The 15,921-nt window shown below is 45.0% G+C and overlaps 1 protein-coding gene across 1 annotated transcript; it reads left to right on the top strand.

The window, feature by feature from the left end:
• The first annotated feature begins 798 nt into the window (after positions 1-798).
• On the top strand, positions 799-15,910 carry LOC131696388 (uncharacterized). The gene is made up of 4 exons (XM_058984933.1): positions 799-1,485; positions 7,572-10,751; positions 10,800-12,132; positions 15,780-15,910. Exons 1-4 carry the CDS (start codon positions 799-801, stop codon positions 15,908-15,910), a joined length of 5,331 nt encoding a protein of 1,776 aa, XP_058840916.1.
• Positions 15,911-15,921: the final 11 nt, after the last annotated feature.

Raw genomic sequence — 15,921 nt, 5'->3', positions numbered from 1 at the left:
TGTACAGTAGTAGTGAGATAAGAACGGTGATAACCGAAGGAATATATGATAGCGCACACGAGTATACCAGAATCAGTTGCAATAAAATTATCACCTCGATCGGTCCTGTTTTTAATGTACCCGCGATCTTTCACTGAAGAAAGAAAGTGTCCGTGTAAATTCAACATAGAACCGTCACGTGTTGTTCGATTAAGAAGAACAGGAGGTTTCATCGTAACCAGTGTTAAATCGAAGAAGAAACATTTCTGGTCCTTCGAGCCGGATGATCGCAAGAAGACCGTGAAAAACGCGATCAATCCGGGAAGAAATTCGCTAACAAAAGCGGCATTGTGCTATTGTTGCTGATCGACGGTTAAGTGCATGTATCGTTGAAGGGCAAGTTGCTGAGGACATTCATCATCGGGAATTGACAATTCGAACTTCGTCGCATGAAGAGGATCATCATCACTTAAAACTGCAGATAAGTAGCAAGGGAAAAAGGTTTGTCTGGGTGGCGTCCTGAAAGCATGGTCAGACGTCCGCCATTGCAAAGGTGAGATTCACACATGGTGATAATTTGCTCTTGTGACAAATAAATGGATGTAAATTGCATGTTATGCGTTTCATTGATGAAAGGAAATATTGGGTGTGATGATTATCTGAGTTAAGTTTCTATTGTTAGTTGGATTATTTTGAGAGTTTTTTCAATTCTGTGATTGTCTGTCAGTCGGTGGGTTCTGTCAATTTGCGAGCGGTTTTCGGTTATATCAGTCGGTCGGTCAAATTGTGAATAGTGCGGTGCGATTAGAAAGGTGCAAAATGTCTAATGACGAGCTGCGACGACTGTCCAAGCAAGAACGGCAATTGCGAAATGTGATGGACGTGATGAAGGACTTCGTTCGAAACTACCAAGAGCACCTCGATAAGGGATCTTTGGCAGCACGAATTCAGAAACTGGATGAAATCTACGACTTATTCTGTGAAGTTCGAATGCGCATCGACCTGATATTGGAGGATACAGACTTTGACGAAGATTTCGTGGATCCTGATGAATCTGAAGAAGATCATGCGGTTAGGACGGCGAGAACGAAGGCAAAGAAGGTGAAAGAGAATGAAAAGGTTCTGAAAGACTTCATCAACGAGTACTTCGCAATAAAGCAATCGATGCAAGGTCTGATGATTCCCTCCGGATCGAGTTCCAGTGTGGTGCCTGTCGAATCAACCAACCAGGAGGGCTCTGCTCTATCAATGATGCGTGTAAAACTCCCAGAGCTGAAGCTTCCTACATTCGGTGGACACTTGAGAGATTGGATCACCTTCAGGGACACCTTTAAGAATCTGATTTCAGACAACGCACAGCTCACTGAGATTGACAAGTTCACCTACCTTCGCACGTCGTTGTCAGGGGAAGCTCTGCAAGAAATTGGATCGATAGAACTGTCAGCGGCGAACTATTCGATAGCTTGGAAGTCGTTGGAGTCCCGGTATGAAAACAAAAAACTTCTTGTAAAATCTCATCTCGACGCGCTGTTATCGATCGAACCTATGAAAAGGGAGAGTTTTGAATCCTTGAACCATTTTTTTTTTTTTTTTACTGGGATTCGTATCTTAAAGTACGTTTATTTAGGCCCAAATGCTGTAGCTTAACGAGGCCGATAATTCATTTTTTTTTATATTACATGTCACATGTTAGTGGGGGAAGGGAAAGCCGTATTTAGGGGCGGCTTGCTCCCCTCTTATGTAAGTAAAGGACAAAGGTAGGAAGTGGGATACATATTGTGTAATTGACATCGTCGTTTGCTGATTGATCATTGTGGCGGATATGCACACTTTGTTGTAGTGTTGTAGTTTCCAGCCTGTAATCGCAGGGGCGAGGGGAGGGTCGATATTTCGGATAATTGGCACTCTATATCATCTGCATGTGCGGTATGTCATGATGTTCTGGATAGACGGTTATCAAGAAGAGTGTGCACCGAAGACTCGTGAAGCAATGCCATATTGTAGATACAGGGATAGGTTGGTGAGATTCTACTGTGAATGAGAGAGGGTAAAATGTATTAAACTTGGACATCAATGGTTTTCAAAAAGATATAGATAAGAAAAATATAGGGGTGGTCACGGCTTGCCAGGACGTCCCGGACTGGCACATAGGGTGATCTACCTCGGGCCCGAAGGGAATCTATTAGTTGGGACCTGGCAACACAGTACTCTGCGCACAGCCAAACAACATGCTCGATGTCGTGATAGCCGTTCTCACAAACACAATGATTATTTTCAGCAAGCCCTATACGACGGAGATGCGCGTCAAACGAGTAATGGTTGGACATGATCCTTGACATCGTACGAATAAAGTCCCGGTTCACATCCAACCCCTTAAACCAAGCATTCGTTGATACCTTCGGGATAATGGAATGTAGCCACCGTCCCAGATGCCCATTGCTCCATGAGGTTTGCCAACTATCGAGCGTCCTCTGACGAGAGATACTGAAAAATTCGTTGAAGCAAATTGGTCTTTCGTAAGTGTCGCCTTCTAATGCGCCCACCTTGGCTAAAGAGTCCGCCTTCTCATTGCCCGCAATAGAACAATGTGACGGGACCCAAACCAAGGTAATCTGGTAAGATTTTTCAGATAAAGCACTCAGATATTCCCGTATTTTCCCCAGGAAATACGGTGAGTGCTTTCCAGGCTTCGCCGCACGGATGGCCTCAATGGAGCTGAGACTATCCGAAACGATGAAGTAATGGTCTGAGGGCAGGGTGTCAATGATCCCGAGAGTATACTGAATGGCAGCTAATTCTGCGACGTAAATTGAAGCAGGATCATTGAGTTTGAATGAGGCAGCAAGATTTTCGTTGAAGATACCGAAGCCTGTGGACCCGTCGAGAATTGATCCGTCAGTGTAGAACATTTTGGCGCAGTCGACTTGATGGTATTTGTTATAGAAAATATTTGGGACCACTTGTGGGCGAATATGATCCGGAATTCCACAAATCTCTTCCTTCATGGATGTATCGAAAAATACAGTTGGATCAGAAGTATCTAAGAGATGAGCACGGTTGACGTTATATGTAGATGAATTGATGTTCTGTGCCATGTAATCGAAGTACAAGGACATGAATCGGGTCTGAGAATTAAGCTCGACAAGCCTTTCGCAATTTGCAATCACCAATGGGTTCAGAATATCGCATCGAATGAGCAATCGATGTGAGAGGTCCCAGAATCGATTTTTCAGCGGAAGAACGCCCGCCAGCACTTCGAGACTCATCGTATGGGTCGAGTGCATGCAACCCAAGGCAATACGCAAGCAACGATACTGGATTCGCTCCAGTTTGATGAAGTGTATGTTCGCAGCGGAGCGAAAGCAGAAACATCCGTACTCCAACACTGATAATATCGTTGTTTGGTACAACCTGATTAGGTCTCCTGGATGGGCACCCCACCATGTTCCAGTTATTGTACGGAAAAAGTTGATCCTTTGTTGGCACTTCTGTTTCAGATACCTAATGTGACATCCCCAGGTACCTTTAGAGTCGAACCATACCCCGAGATATTTGAATGTTGAAGCCTGAGCAATAGTTTGATCCATTAATTGAAGCTGTAGTTGCGCTGGTTCACGCTTTCTAGAAAATACGACTAGCTCAGTTTTCTCCGTGGAGAACTCGATACCCAGTTGGAGAGCCCATGCAGACAAATTGTCCAAGGTATCTTGCAGTGGTCCTTGCAAGTCGACGGCTTTAGGACCTGTAATAGAGACCACACCGTCATCTGCAAGCTGCCTTAGCGTGCAGGAATTGACAAGACATTCGTCAATGTCATTCACGTAAAAATTGTAGAGGAGAGGGCTTAGACATGAGCCCTGGGGAAGGCCCATGTAGCTAAATCGTGATGTCGATAAATCGCCATGCGAGAAATGCATTTGTTTTTCAGACAACAGGTTTAGCAAAAAGTTATTTAAAATTGGCGAAAGACCATGCTGGTGCAACTTCTCATAAAGAATGTTGATCGAAACTGAATCGAAAGCCCCCTTAATATCCAAGAATACTGATGCCATCTGCTCTTTGTTAGCATATGCCATTTGAATTTCTGTTGAGAGCAACGCAAGGCAATCGTTCGTCCCTTTGCCTTTGCGGAAGCCAAATTGTGTATCTGACAGTAAGCCATTTGTTTCGACCCAATTGTCGAGCCGAAACAGGATCATTTTCTCGAACAACTTCCGGATACAGGACAGCATTGCGATCGGACGATACGAATTGTGGTCGGAGGCTGGTTTTCCTGGTTTTTGGATGGCGATGACCCTCACCTGTCTCCAGTCATGTGGGACAATGTTACCCTCAAGAAACCTATTAAATAAATTCAACAAGCGTCTTTTGGCAGAGTCTGGCAGATTCTTCAATAAGTTGAATTTAATTCTATCTGGCCCCGGGGCTTTATTGTTACATGATAAGAGAGCAAGTGAGAACTCCACCATCGTAAACGGTGTTTCGTTCGCGGTATTGTAAGGCGACGCGGCGCGGTAGATTTTCTGTGCCGGGGCGGAATCCGGACAAACCTTCTTGGCGAAATCGAATATCCAACGGTTTGAATATTCCACGCTCTCGTTAGTACTGTTTCGGTTTCGCATACGTCGGGCCGTGCCCCAAAGAGTGCTCATCGATGTTTCTCTTGTTAACCCGTCGACAAACCGGCGCCAGTAACTGCGTTTCTTAGCTTTCATTAAATTTTTCATTCGCTTTTCTAATATCGCGTACACTCGATAACTAGCAACTAACCCGTCGTTCCGGAAAGTTTTATACGCGGCAGCTTTCTCCGCGTACACGTCTGAGCACTCTTTGTCCCACCACGGGTTGGGAGAACGTTTTTGGGTGTTCACGTCGGGTACTCGTTTCGTCTGAGTTTGAATCGCGCTATCGAGAATCGAGTTGGACAAAAACTTATATTCTTCCTCCGGGGGAAGTATCTGTGTTGAATCGATAGTTTTGGATATCTCAGCAGCGTAGCTCTTCCAATCAATGTTTCGTGTGAGGTCATAGGGAACATTGATTGGTGTCGATGGTCTTGAACCAGTGGTGATTGCAATTACAATTGGTAAGTGGTCACTACCGTGGGGATCAGATATTACCTTCCACTTGCAATCTAACCGTAGTGATGTCGAGCATAAAGATATGTCCAGTGCACTTGCTTGCGCAGGTGGTCTAGGAATTCGTGTCATTTCCCCTGTGTTCAGAATTGTCATATTGAAGTTGTCACAAAGGTCTTGAATTGTCGAAGATCGATTATCGTCGTATAGACAGCCCCACCCCGTACCGTGAGAGTTAAAGTCTCCAAGAAGCAGGCGGGGCGAGGGAAGGTGTTCAATCACGTTGGAGAATCTTCGATATCCCATCATGGCCCTAGGAGGAATGTAAATAGAAGCAATGCAAAGATCTTTGCCTTTGATTGTTGTTTGACAAGCGACAACTTCAATGCCTGGCGTCGAAGGGAGGTTGATTCGATTGAAGGAGTAGCACTTTTTGATCCCTAAAAGTACCCCCCCATATGAGTCTTCTCGATCCAAGCGGATAATGTTAAAATCGTGGAAGTTGAGGTTTATATTAGAAGTTAGCCATGTTTCACATAGGGAAAATGCATCACAATGATTGTAATTTAGCAAGTGTTTTAATGAATCAATTTTGGGGATAATACTTCTGCAGTTCCACTGTAAAACAGTGATCAGATCCCTGATTCCGTCTAATAAGTTAGCCATCGAAGGATACGATCGCTGTAAGGAGGGGCCATTGTTCAGTCAACTGTTTTAAAAATGTTCTTACTGTTGGTAGAATAGCAACCAGCAAGCTTTTCATAGGATCGGTAATGTTGAAAGCTGTGAATATCCAGTCCACAATGTCAGAAAATTTAAGGAATCCCGTTTTAGGTTGAGTTTCTGACTGTAAAATTGGAGCACTTGGGATTTTTGGTGCCCCGGGGAGTGCTGGGAACTCCTGGTTGTATCTCAATTTCCCAAAACCAGGAGGTATTATCTTCGGATTTGTACCAGCCCTTCCAGTTGATGAATTATTTTTATTTTGTACCCTTGTTTGGGACAACCTAGGACCCTTACGAGGAAGTTCAGGTGAGTTTTGATTAGGTCTTTTCCTAGAGTTTCCAAGCGGAGCCAAAGAATGCCCCTCGCAAGGGTCGTTAGAGGCGTTATCGTCAGTTGGCAAGAGAGCGAATGGGTTTTCGGAGATAAGTGGAACAGCTCTTTTAAGCATTTCTGCGTAAGAGCGTCTGGAGCGATCTTTGGCGGATCGCTTCAGTTTATCCGCGCGAAGTTTGTACGTTGGGCATGTCAAAAGTGCATGCGGATTCTCCCCACAGTAAACACACTTCTCAGCAGGGCTACTGCAAGTATCATCCGCATGGCGTTCCCCACATTTACCGCACCGTTGCTTGTTGCTACAGTAGGTGGCCGTGTGACCTAGCTGCTTGCAATTGGAACAATTCATGACCCGCGGTACAAACAGGCGTACAGGTAGACGAGCTCCTCCCACTTCAACGTAGCTCGGAAGTGCAGATCCGGCGAAGGTTACGCGAAACGAGTCTGATGGATAGTAATTACCATCTTCGATGGACTTTGAGTGCAATTGCTTGCACTCCAAAATCTTAACTGATTGAAGGTTAGGGTCCTTAAAGCGGCCAGCCCCATCATTCATCAGATCATCGACAGTTAGACCCGCATCACTTACCACACCGTCGATCTCCACATCACGAGAAGGGATGTAGACGCGATACTCCAGCGTAAAGAGGCTATTTCTAACGATATCATTGGCCTGTTTCAAGTCAGTAACGACTACGCGCAGTTTGTCTGACTGAACCTTTTTAATCTCGGTTACGGCCGAGTAACGTTTTGTCAGCTCCCGTGCAACAGTTATGCTGTTTAACGGTTTATTTTTGGGCCGAAAGTATACCACCCAAGGACCAGCGGATCCATCCTGGTAAACCTTGACTCGGGGGGGCTGTGAGACATTGGGGGGAAGTGGATCGACCATAACATTATCTGTCTCAGTATCAGATATATGTTCTTCTTCCCCATAATATTCGTCTTCGGAGGGTGATCCTTCTGTTTGTTCCATTTTGTTGCGGGAGCAACACGCTCGACCGCACTGTTTAACTTAAATCAAAATAAAAAATCAAAAGCAATAAAAAGAAAAAAATCGATAAGAAAAGTAAAAAACGAAACACTTCACCAGTTGGTTCCTGACGAGCTGGTAGGTGAATTGATCCTTCGTTTGTTTTATTCGTCACCCGCGTGACCTTCACACATTAGAGCTGATATAGCTCGTCTAAACAAAGCCGTCTTTCAGGCAAGAAAAATGTTTAGTAACGCACTTCACTGCACTACTTTAACTGATATCGCAGGTAACAATTATCACTCGCGGGACTGTTTATTAGTAATGCTTTACTGCAGCCTCTGCCACAGCAAGCACCTTCGTACCACCGAAAAAACTAAACCACACCGGAGAGAACAAAAAGCACTTGTTTCCCGGTACAAAGTTGGGTTACGAATGAATCCTTGAACCATGTGATAAATGATTTTGATAAGCATTTGCAGATGCTGCACAAGTTGGGTGAAAATACCTTCGAATGGAGTACAATATTGGCACATATACTAGCGAGTAAGCTGGACACAACAACACTACGCTTCTGGGAAACAGAACACCGATCACGAGAAGTGCCCAGATATACCGCCATGTTGGAGTTTCTTAAAAACCACTGTATTGTTCTACAATCCGTTACTCCCGAACGATCCAGTTCCCAGCAACATGATTCCAAGAAGACATCACGGACGTTCAATAGCTGTGCGGGGTCAACTCAAACAGCGTGTCCATTCTGCGGCGAGTCTCAACATCAAGGTTTCCAATGTAAGAAGTTCAAATCCATGAAGATAGAGGAGAGAAGAAACGCGGTGAAAACTGGTCGACTGTGCTTTAACTGCCTATCTCGAGGTCACATTTCCAAATCATGCTCTCGCAGTTCCTGTCGATTGTGTGGACAACGACACCACACGATGCTGCATCAAGGTTCAAGCCAGACTGGAAGCAATTCATCAGCTGCACAATCGAATAAGCTACCGCAATCGCAGCCGAACTCGCAAAACCCACATTCGACCCAGACACCCTCAACCTCATACACACAGAAACCAACACAAACTCTTCAACAACCATCCAATCAACCCAACACAAATTCCTTCTCAGTTGCTACTTCAAGTAGACAAGTTCAAACGCCACCCAATACAGACACAACCACAAGCCACAATGCAGTCCTCTCCGCTAGTGAAACCAAGGCAGCACGAACGGTCTTGCTTGCAACCGCACTCGTGATACTTGAAGACCATTATGGAAATTCTACCCTAGCTAGAGCTTTGCTTGATAGCGGCTCTCAGTTATGTTTCATATCAGAAAATCTGTCGCAGCAGCTTAGGTTCAAACGGTCTCGAGAAATTCTTTCGATAAGTGGAATTGGACAAGCCACGAAGAAATGTAAACAGTCTGTCGTTGCTCGTATTCGATCCCGAGTATCTGGTTTCGTGGAGGAGGAGACTTTCTACGTGCTACCACAAGTCACTCAGGACCTTCCAACCACGAAGATCAATACTAGCAGTTTGGCACTTCCCCAAGGAGTGATTTTAGCCGATCCGAATTACTTTGAGCCAGGATCAATCGATATAATAATTGGGGCTGGATTATTCTTTGACGTGCTGACAGCGGATAAATTTAAGCTCGGAGAAGACGGTCCTGCTATGCAAAATACAGAGTTCGGATGGATAATCTGTGGTAGAATTCCAAATGTATCGAACCATTTCAGGCCAGTGGTTGCAAGTGCATTTAGCGAACGAGTTGATGACTTGGTAACCAAATTCTGGGAGCTAGAAACCTGCCGTTCTAATAGTATCCATTCCGTTGAGGAATCCGCCTGTGAAGTCTACTTCGACCGCACAACTGTGCGTGATTCTAGCGGGCGGTTCGCCGTTTCGTTGCCCAAGAAAGATTACCTTATTGCTCGGCTTGGTGATTCAAAAAACACAGCGCTCAAGCGCTTCCTTGCCTTGGAAAGGCGCCTAGTAGGTGATGCTGATACCAAATTGATGTATACCCAGTTCATCGAGGAGTATCATCGCCTCGGCCACATGAGGGAAGTACTAGACGACGAGGAGTCTACAACGCAGCAGTACTATATTCCACATCATTGTGTACTCAAACCTGACAGTACGACCACCAAGTTGCGCGTGGTGTTCGATGCTTCGTGCTCGACTAGTAGCGGAATTTCCTTAAACGATGCGCTAATGGTAGGACCGACTGTACAGGATGATCTCGTTTCAATAGTTATGCGGTTCCGGCTTCACCGATATGCAGTAGTCGCAGACATTGAGAAAATGTATCGAATGGTACAAGTCCAACCCAACGACCGTCAGTTACAACGCATCTTCTGGAGAAACACTCCGAATGAGTTCATTCGTGTTTTTGAGCTACAAACCGTTACTTATGGGACAGCATCTGCTCCCTACCTCGCAACGAAGTGCTTGCGACGATTGGCGGAACTTGATGGAGATAGGTTCCCGGAGGCGGCAAAGGTGTTGGCAGAAGATTTTTATGTCGACGACATGATGTCTGGCGTTGACAGCATCGATGAAGGTGTTCAACTGTGTGCTGATATTCAAACGCTTCTCAGCGGAGGTGGATTCACGCTTCGAAAGTGGAGCTCAAACTGTGCTGCCATTCTGCAGCAAATACCCGACGACTGTAAAGATGATCGTACATCATTCGAGTTAGACGACTCCAGTGCTACAATAAAGACACTAGGACTTGTATGGGAGCCTAGGGTAGACAGCTTCAAATTCAAGGTTCCTACCTGGAATCACTCTGAAATTTGTAAACGAACTGTTCTATCAGATTTGGCCCGAATATTCGACCCGCTTGGACTAGTCAGCCCAGTAGTCACCACAGCAAAAATATTCGTCCAATCCCTCTGGAGACAGAAGGCATCTTGGGACGATGCTCTTGCTGAAGACTTGCAAAAGCAATGGAGCAACTTTCGGAGAAGTCTGGATAGCTTAGTGAATCTGCAAGTTCCACGTTGGGTTGCTTTCAGCAAGGATTGTCTGTCAATGCAATTGCACGGGTTTTGCGATGCCTCTACCAAGGCCTACGGAGCATGCATTTACCTGCGCTGCAAGCATTTTGACGAAAGTGTCACGTCCCACTTGCTAGTGGCAAAATCAAGGGTTGCACCGCTTGAAGACTTAAAGAAACGAAAAAGGAAACAGTCGATTCCGCGATTAGAACTGTCGTCCGCACTATTACTCGCTCATCTTTATGAAAAGGTGGTTACCAGTCTGAAAATAACTGCTCGACCATACTTCTGGACCGACTCTATGATAGTCCGATATTGGTTGTCATCGAGTCCATCACGGTGGCAGCAATTCATTGCGAACAGAGTATCGGAAATACAACATGCTACTAGAGGTGGCGTTTGGAGTCATGTACCAGGCACAGAAAACCCAGCAGATGTACTATCTCGTGGCATTACTGCAGATCAGCTGAGCGAAGATCCCCTATGGTGGAATGGAGCACCGTGGATGCGAGGAAACGAAGACAGTTGGCCAGAAAATGTTCACCTAATCGTGGCAGGTGTCGACCCAACTGTGCTGGAAGAAAATTCGGCTGTGTCCGTGGTAGTCAATATGTCTCCGCCGAACGAAATCTTCAGCCTCAGATCATCGCTGACAAGTCTAGTGAGAATCACTGCCTGACTTCTCAGATGGAAGCACAACGCGCAACAGAGGACTCACAACAATCGAAGGTCTGGGATTCTAACCTATGCAGAACGAGAATCAGCTCTACTTCATCTTGTGAGACTCGCTCAACGGGAGTGCTTCGAACAGGAACTACTGGATTTGCAACGAAAGGGCCAAGTCAAATCGACGTCTCGCATTAACACTCTTCATCCGATAATGCTGGATGGTATAGTTCGCGTCGGTGGTAGACTGGTGAATGCTCTAGTTTCAACCGAGAGAAAGCATCCGATAGTGTTGGATAAAAATCATCCGTTCACGTCACTAGTCATGCTTCATTATCACTACAAATTGTTGCATGCCGGTCAGCAACTGCTCATTGGCAGTGTTCGTGAACGATTTTGGCCGCTTAGCATACGTAGTCTTGCCCGGCAGACAATACACCGTTGTGTAACCTGCTTTCGCAACAAACCGACGGTTCACGAACAACTGATGGCAGACCTGCCTTCTGAACGTGTGACCCCAGCACCGCCTTTTCTCCGTGTGGGGGTAGACTACTGTGGTCCGTTCTTCATCAAATACCCTAATCGCCAACGAGCTCCTGTGAAATATTACGCTGCCATATTTGTGTGTTTGGTGACCAAGGCGGTCCATATCGAAATGGTCGCAGATCTGACGACGCCAGGATTTTTAGCCGCTCTGAAACGATTTGTTGGCAGACGTGGCAAACCAACGATCATCATGTGTGATAACGGCAGTAACTTCGTGGGGGCAAAACGTGAACTAGACGAGCTCCGCCAAACCTTTCTGTCGCAACAATCACAACAGTCGATCATCTCCGAAGCTGCAGATTCCGGCATGGAATTCCGGTTCATTCCAGCAAAAACTCCTAACTTTGGCGGCTTGTGGGAGGCTGCCGTCAAATCGATGAGACAGCATCTCCGAAGGACGATCGGATTGAAGATTTTGACTCCGGATAAACTGCAAACGGTATTTGTGCAAATAGAGTCATGTTTAAACTCAAGGCCTCTCACTCCGCTGAGCAACGACCCGTCAGATTTCGAGGCATTAACACCGGGGCATTTTTTAATACAACGGCCGCTGACGGCAGTACCCGAGCCAGCACTGAAGGAGGTTCCAGCAACCCGGCTATCTCGATGGCAACAAGCACAAGAGTTTCTACAGCACATCTGGGCCAAATGGTCAACGGAATACTTGTCCAATCTACATAACAGAACCAAATGGACAAGGCAACGAAACAATTTGTTCGTGGGGACGATGGTTTTGGTTAAGGAAGATAACCTTCCCCCCACTCAAGTGGGCACTTGGACGTACAACGCATATCACATCGGGCAGCGACGGAAATATCCGTGTTGTTACGGTAAAAACAAAGGATGGTAGCTTTACTCGGGGAATATCAAAAATTTGCATCCTGCCCATCCGCGACAACGACAACCAATCAGCTCAAGCGGAGATCTGAGTCTCCCTCATCGAACGCGCAAGAGCGCTCGCGGGAGCCAGATGACCAGTTAAGTGTTTGTTTTGTTCTAAATTATCAAAAATCTCATGGAATGTTCGTCTCCCATAGTTGTCGTCCGTCCCAGGGTAGCCGCTGGCTCCCTTGGACACTACCAGAAAGGCTGCTGCTCATCCCTGTTCCGAATGTCCAGATGACTGTCCTTCATTCAACTCAGCAATTACCATCCCTCCGGTTCACCTCGGATCGTCCTTGTGATGATGGCCACATCACTGGGTCTAGCCGAATTACTGCGTTTGGTTTGCTATTCATAATCGTCAGGACAGAATCATCTACACGAGGAACCCGCTGTCGTCACTACGTGCTTCCATGCTGCTTGATTGGGATCAGCAGACCGCACCGTTACGCATTCGCGAATCCGAAATTCTCATCAGCACGTGCATCGTCACATGAAAATCCGAAATTCGTCATCATGTCATCAAAAGAATCAACCAGCCATGTAAGGCATAGGACATCAACCAGCCATGTAAGGCATAGGACAGCTCCTGTCACATCATCACTTACGTCAAGAGAAATGAAGCCACCGTTATCATCATCGGCGTGAAGGCGCCCGCGGAGGCGCTCTAGCCTCCGCTCCAGGGAAGCAATTGTTAAATTGTTAAATTCATGTAAAAAATCGCCCTTCTTTGTTTCAGTAATGAATCCCACCACGGCGGCTGGGGAGTGCACCCCCATAAGGATCGCCTCTTCGACACGTTACTTCAAGACCACACACGAATATCGGTACAAGGCCGATTAACACGATTTAGGACATGCCCACAAGATTATCCGAAATACAGCATCAGCAACGAGTTCACGTATAGCAGCATTTCACCAGGGAGTCAAGCCGTCGACATCCACCAATCGGACATTATTTGCAACAAGCCAGCGCTGGAGTCGCTTCAACCCAGGGAAGCCGAATGCAGCAGATTATACCAAATTTAAAATTCCAATGTACACATTATTCTATAATAGTAATTAAGGCATAGCAATTACTCGACAAATAGTTTGAAATCCCGGTTGTATTTCAAGGCGGCCGGTGTAAAATACTTTGATTAATTTAATCTGATATGTTCGACTAGCGAACCCACCCTGCAATGATCATAGCTCTCAGACATGATCGCCAGAGGAACTCACTCTCGCAACACACTTGTACTGTATACACTGTACAGTAGTAGTGAGATAAGAACGGTGATAACCGAAGGAATATATGATAGCGCAACGCGAGTATACCAGAATCAGTTGCAATAAAATTATCACCTCGATCGGTCCTGTTTTTAATGTATCCGCGATCTTTCACTGAAGAAAGAAAGTGTCCGTGTAAATTCAACATAGAACCGTCACGTGTTGTTCGATTAAGAAGAACAGGAGGTTTCATCGTAACCAGTGTTAAATCGAAGAAGAAACACCTGTTGCAGATATTTAACAGCAATATATAGGGACAAATCGGCTCAATCGGAACGGCTGTTAGAAAATAAAATGTCTTAGGGGGTACAATGAACAGGTTGTAGTGGGGGTTATATGAACCATCTTGCTGCTCCAAGTACCAAGCCTCAAAATTAATTGCTAAGTTCAAGTTGCTATATCTTCACTGTTCTCCAACAGATCCTTAAATTTTAAACACCTATGGATAACCCCAAGTTTGTAGATGTGTTTCCATGTCACAGAATTGTAAATTGGTTAGTATTACATAAAAATTTAATTTTTCCGTGACAAGTTTTTTTGCCTACAAAATGCCCTGTGTGTATGCAATGCTCATGAGCCGCTGGGACATCAGCAATGCTCGGAAATTACTTTTCAACGCTAAGCATTGCATACATACAGAACATTTTGCAGGTTACTAGAAGGTGTTCATTTTACCACCAGCACATGTTCATTTTACCCACACGCTATAAACATGTCTCTTTTTTGGACATGTTTTGGAAACTTGTGTTTATGTCGAAATATTTTCACCAAATATGTACAAAACATGTCTAGCAAGAAGCGTATGAGGTGATTGTAGTATCTCAATCACTTATTAGTTAGAAAATAATGACTTTGTACGATCCACCCGATTGCTCGGTTTACTCAAACATGTGGCACTAAATACACTCGAAAGTAAATGGTACTTATAAATATGTCTTATGTCAAACGATATTATGCCAAATGGCTTTGTGTCAAGCAGGATAATCTTGTTCAGAGGCTAGGACAATTTTTAAAGTGTTATTAATATTTTTATTTGAATATATTTCCTTCCTTTGAGTTTCATTTTTTTGGAATATTTGTTTTGTTTATGTTGACGTTTCACACTAGCACTGATCTCAACACAGCATAGCTGTATGATTGACAGATGAGACGAATGAGCGTGTCGTTCTCACTGTTAAATACATATGTGTAGAAACTTAACGAAAGAAGTGAGAGACATTGAAGAGAGGAGAGATGGGGATAAAATAATGAGAGGAGAAATTAATGTTTCGAGAGAAGTCTCCAGCATATGTTTTTTGTAACTTTCTGTGTATGTGGTATGAGTTTGAAAATTATCGTCATTCGTAATCAGCCTTCATAGCGATAGGTTCGTCACCGTCCGTAGTGACGTTTGAATATTTGTACTTAGTTTGTAATATCGTGTAGTAAAGTATAGTTCGTAGTGAAATAAACGTGTAAGGTAATAAATGTAGTTTAGTGTTAGGAAATAAAGTGTTTGATGTGTAATGTGTTATGTGTGTACTACATAATTTCCGAACTGGCACAGTGACGCTATCTGCGCAAAAGTAGTTCAACTAAAACTACAGATGGACACGGTAAAATCGGGTACGACGCGGCGTCGGTAACACCATTTTGAGTCCGAGGACAAAGCAGATACCGCCATCGCGCGCAGTCGCCATCATTCTACTTGCGTACAGCCATTGCGACTCAGCAGTTCTGGATTCGTTTGACGTCGCCATTGGAGTTTTTCGGATTAGACCAGGGAAGCTAAAATATACAAGGCCTATTGGATAGGCTCACAAGGTGAGTATCTGTCCAATAACTCCATCTAAGCTTTCATCGCTACCTGGTCGTTTTTTTCTACGTTTATTTCTTGGGTAAATACTTCACTACGCTCGGTGTTCATACGGTGGACGAAACACCTTGAACGGAGGGGACTTCCATTCTCTTTCTCGGATAGTATTTTTGGCATCGGAGGAAGTTTCCTGGATCAACAACAGAACGATCGCTTGGTACGAGGATCGCTGTGCATGGCTTGGGAGGTTACGGAGAACGTCGCTGGTATACTCTGACAAGGTTGTTCATCAGCAACGGGTTGGTAATTCGCCGGCGGCCATTTTGGAAGACGGAGTCTACATTCATCGTCAGAAGTGCTGAAATACGGTAGCGAAGCGCTACCACCTGTGGTTCTTCTACACAACGGGAAGAAGGAACGAGTCGCAGTTATAAAGTCGAGTACAAGGCCTGTAGTGACAGGCTCCCAGGTGAGTACCTGTCCTACTCGACATATTGGTTTCGTTTTGTGCTGCGCTTGTGCATATTTACAGTTTTGCAAACAATACTGTCGGCATCATTCGGATCATCGGGTCATCATACGGCTGTCTTGGTTACTGACGTCATTATTGAGGATCTGGAGAAAATTGGTAGCAGCTTTACGAGTTTTTTGGAGAGTTCCTGAGAGACAAAAGA

The sequence above is a fragment of the Topomyia yanbarensis genome, chromosome 1 (assembly GCF_030247195.1).
Source record: "Topomyia yanbarensis strain Yona2022 chromosome 1, ASM3024719v1, whole genome shotgun sequence".
Classification (NCBI taxonomy): Eukaryota; Metazoa; Arthropoda; class Insecta; order Diptera; family Culicidae; genus Topomyia; species Topomyia yanbarensis.
Note: the sequence above shows the minus strand (reverse complement) of the source record. Positions and strands in the feature narration are given on the sequence as shown.

Coding starts and splice junctions, on each gene's coding strand:
- LOC131696388 (XM_058984933.1), top strand. CDS start 799: ATGTCTAATGACGAGCTGCGACGACTGTCCAAGCAAGAACGGCAATTG. Junction 10,752..10,799: donor GATCATCGCTGACAAGTCTA/GTGAGAATCACT, acceptor AACGCGCAACAG/AGGACTCACAACAATCGAAG. Junction 12,133..15,779: donor GAAATATCCGTGTTGTTACG/GTAAAAACAAAG, acceptor GCATATTTACAG/TTTTGCAAACAATACTGTCG.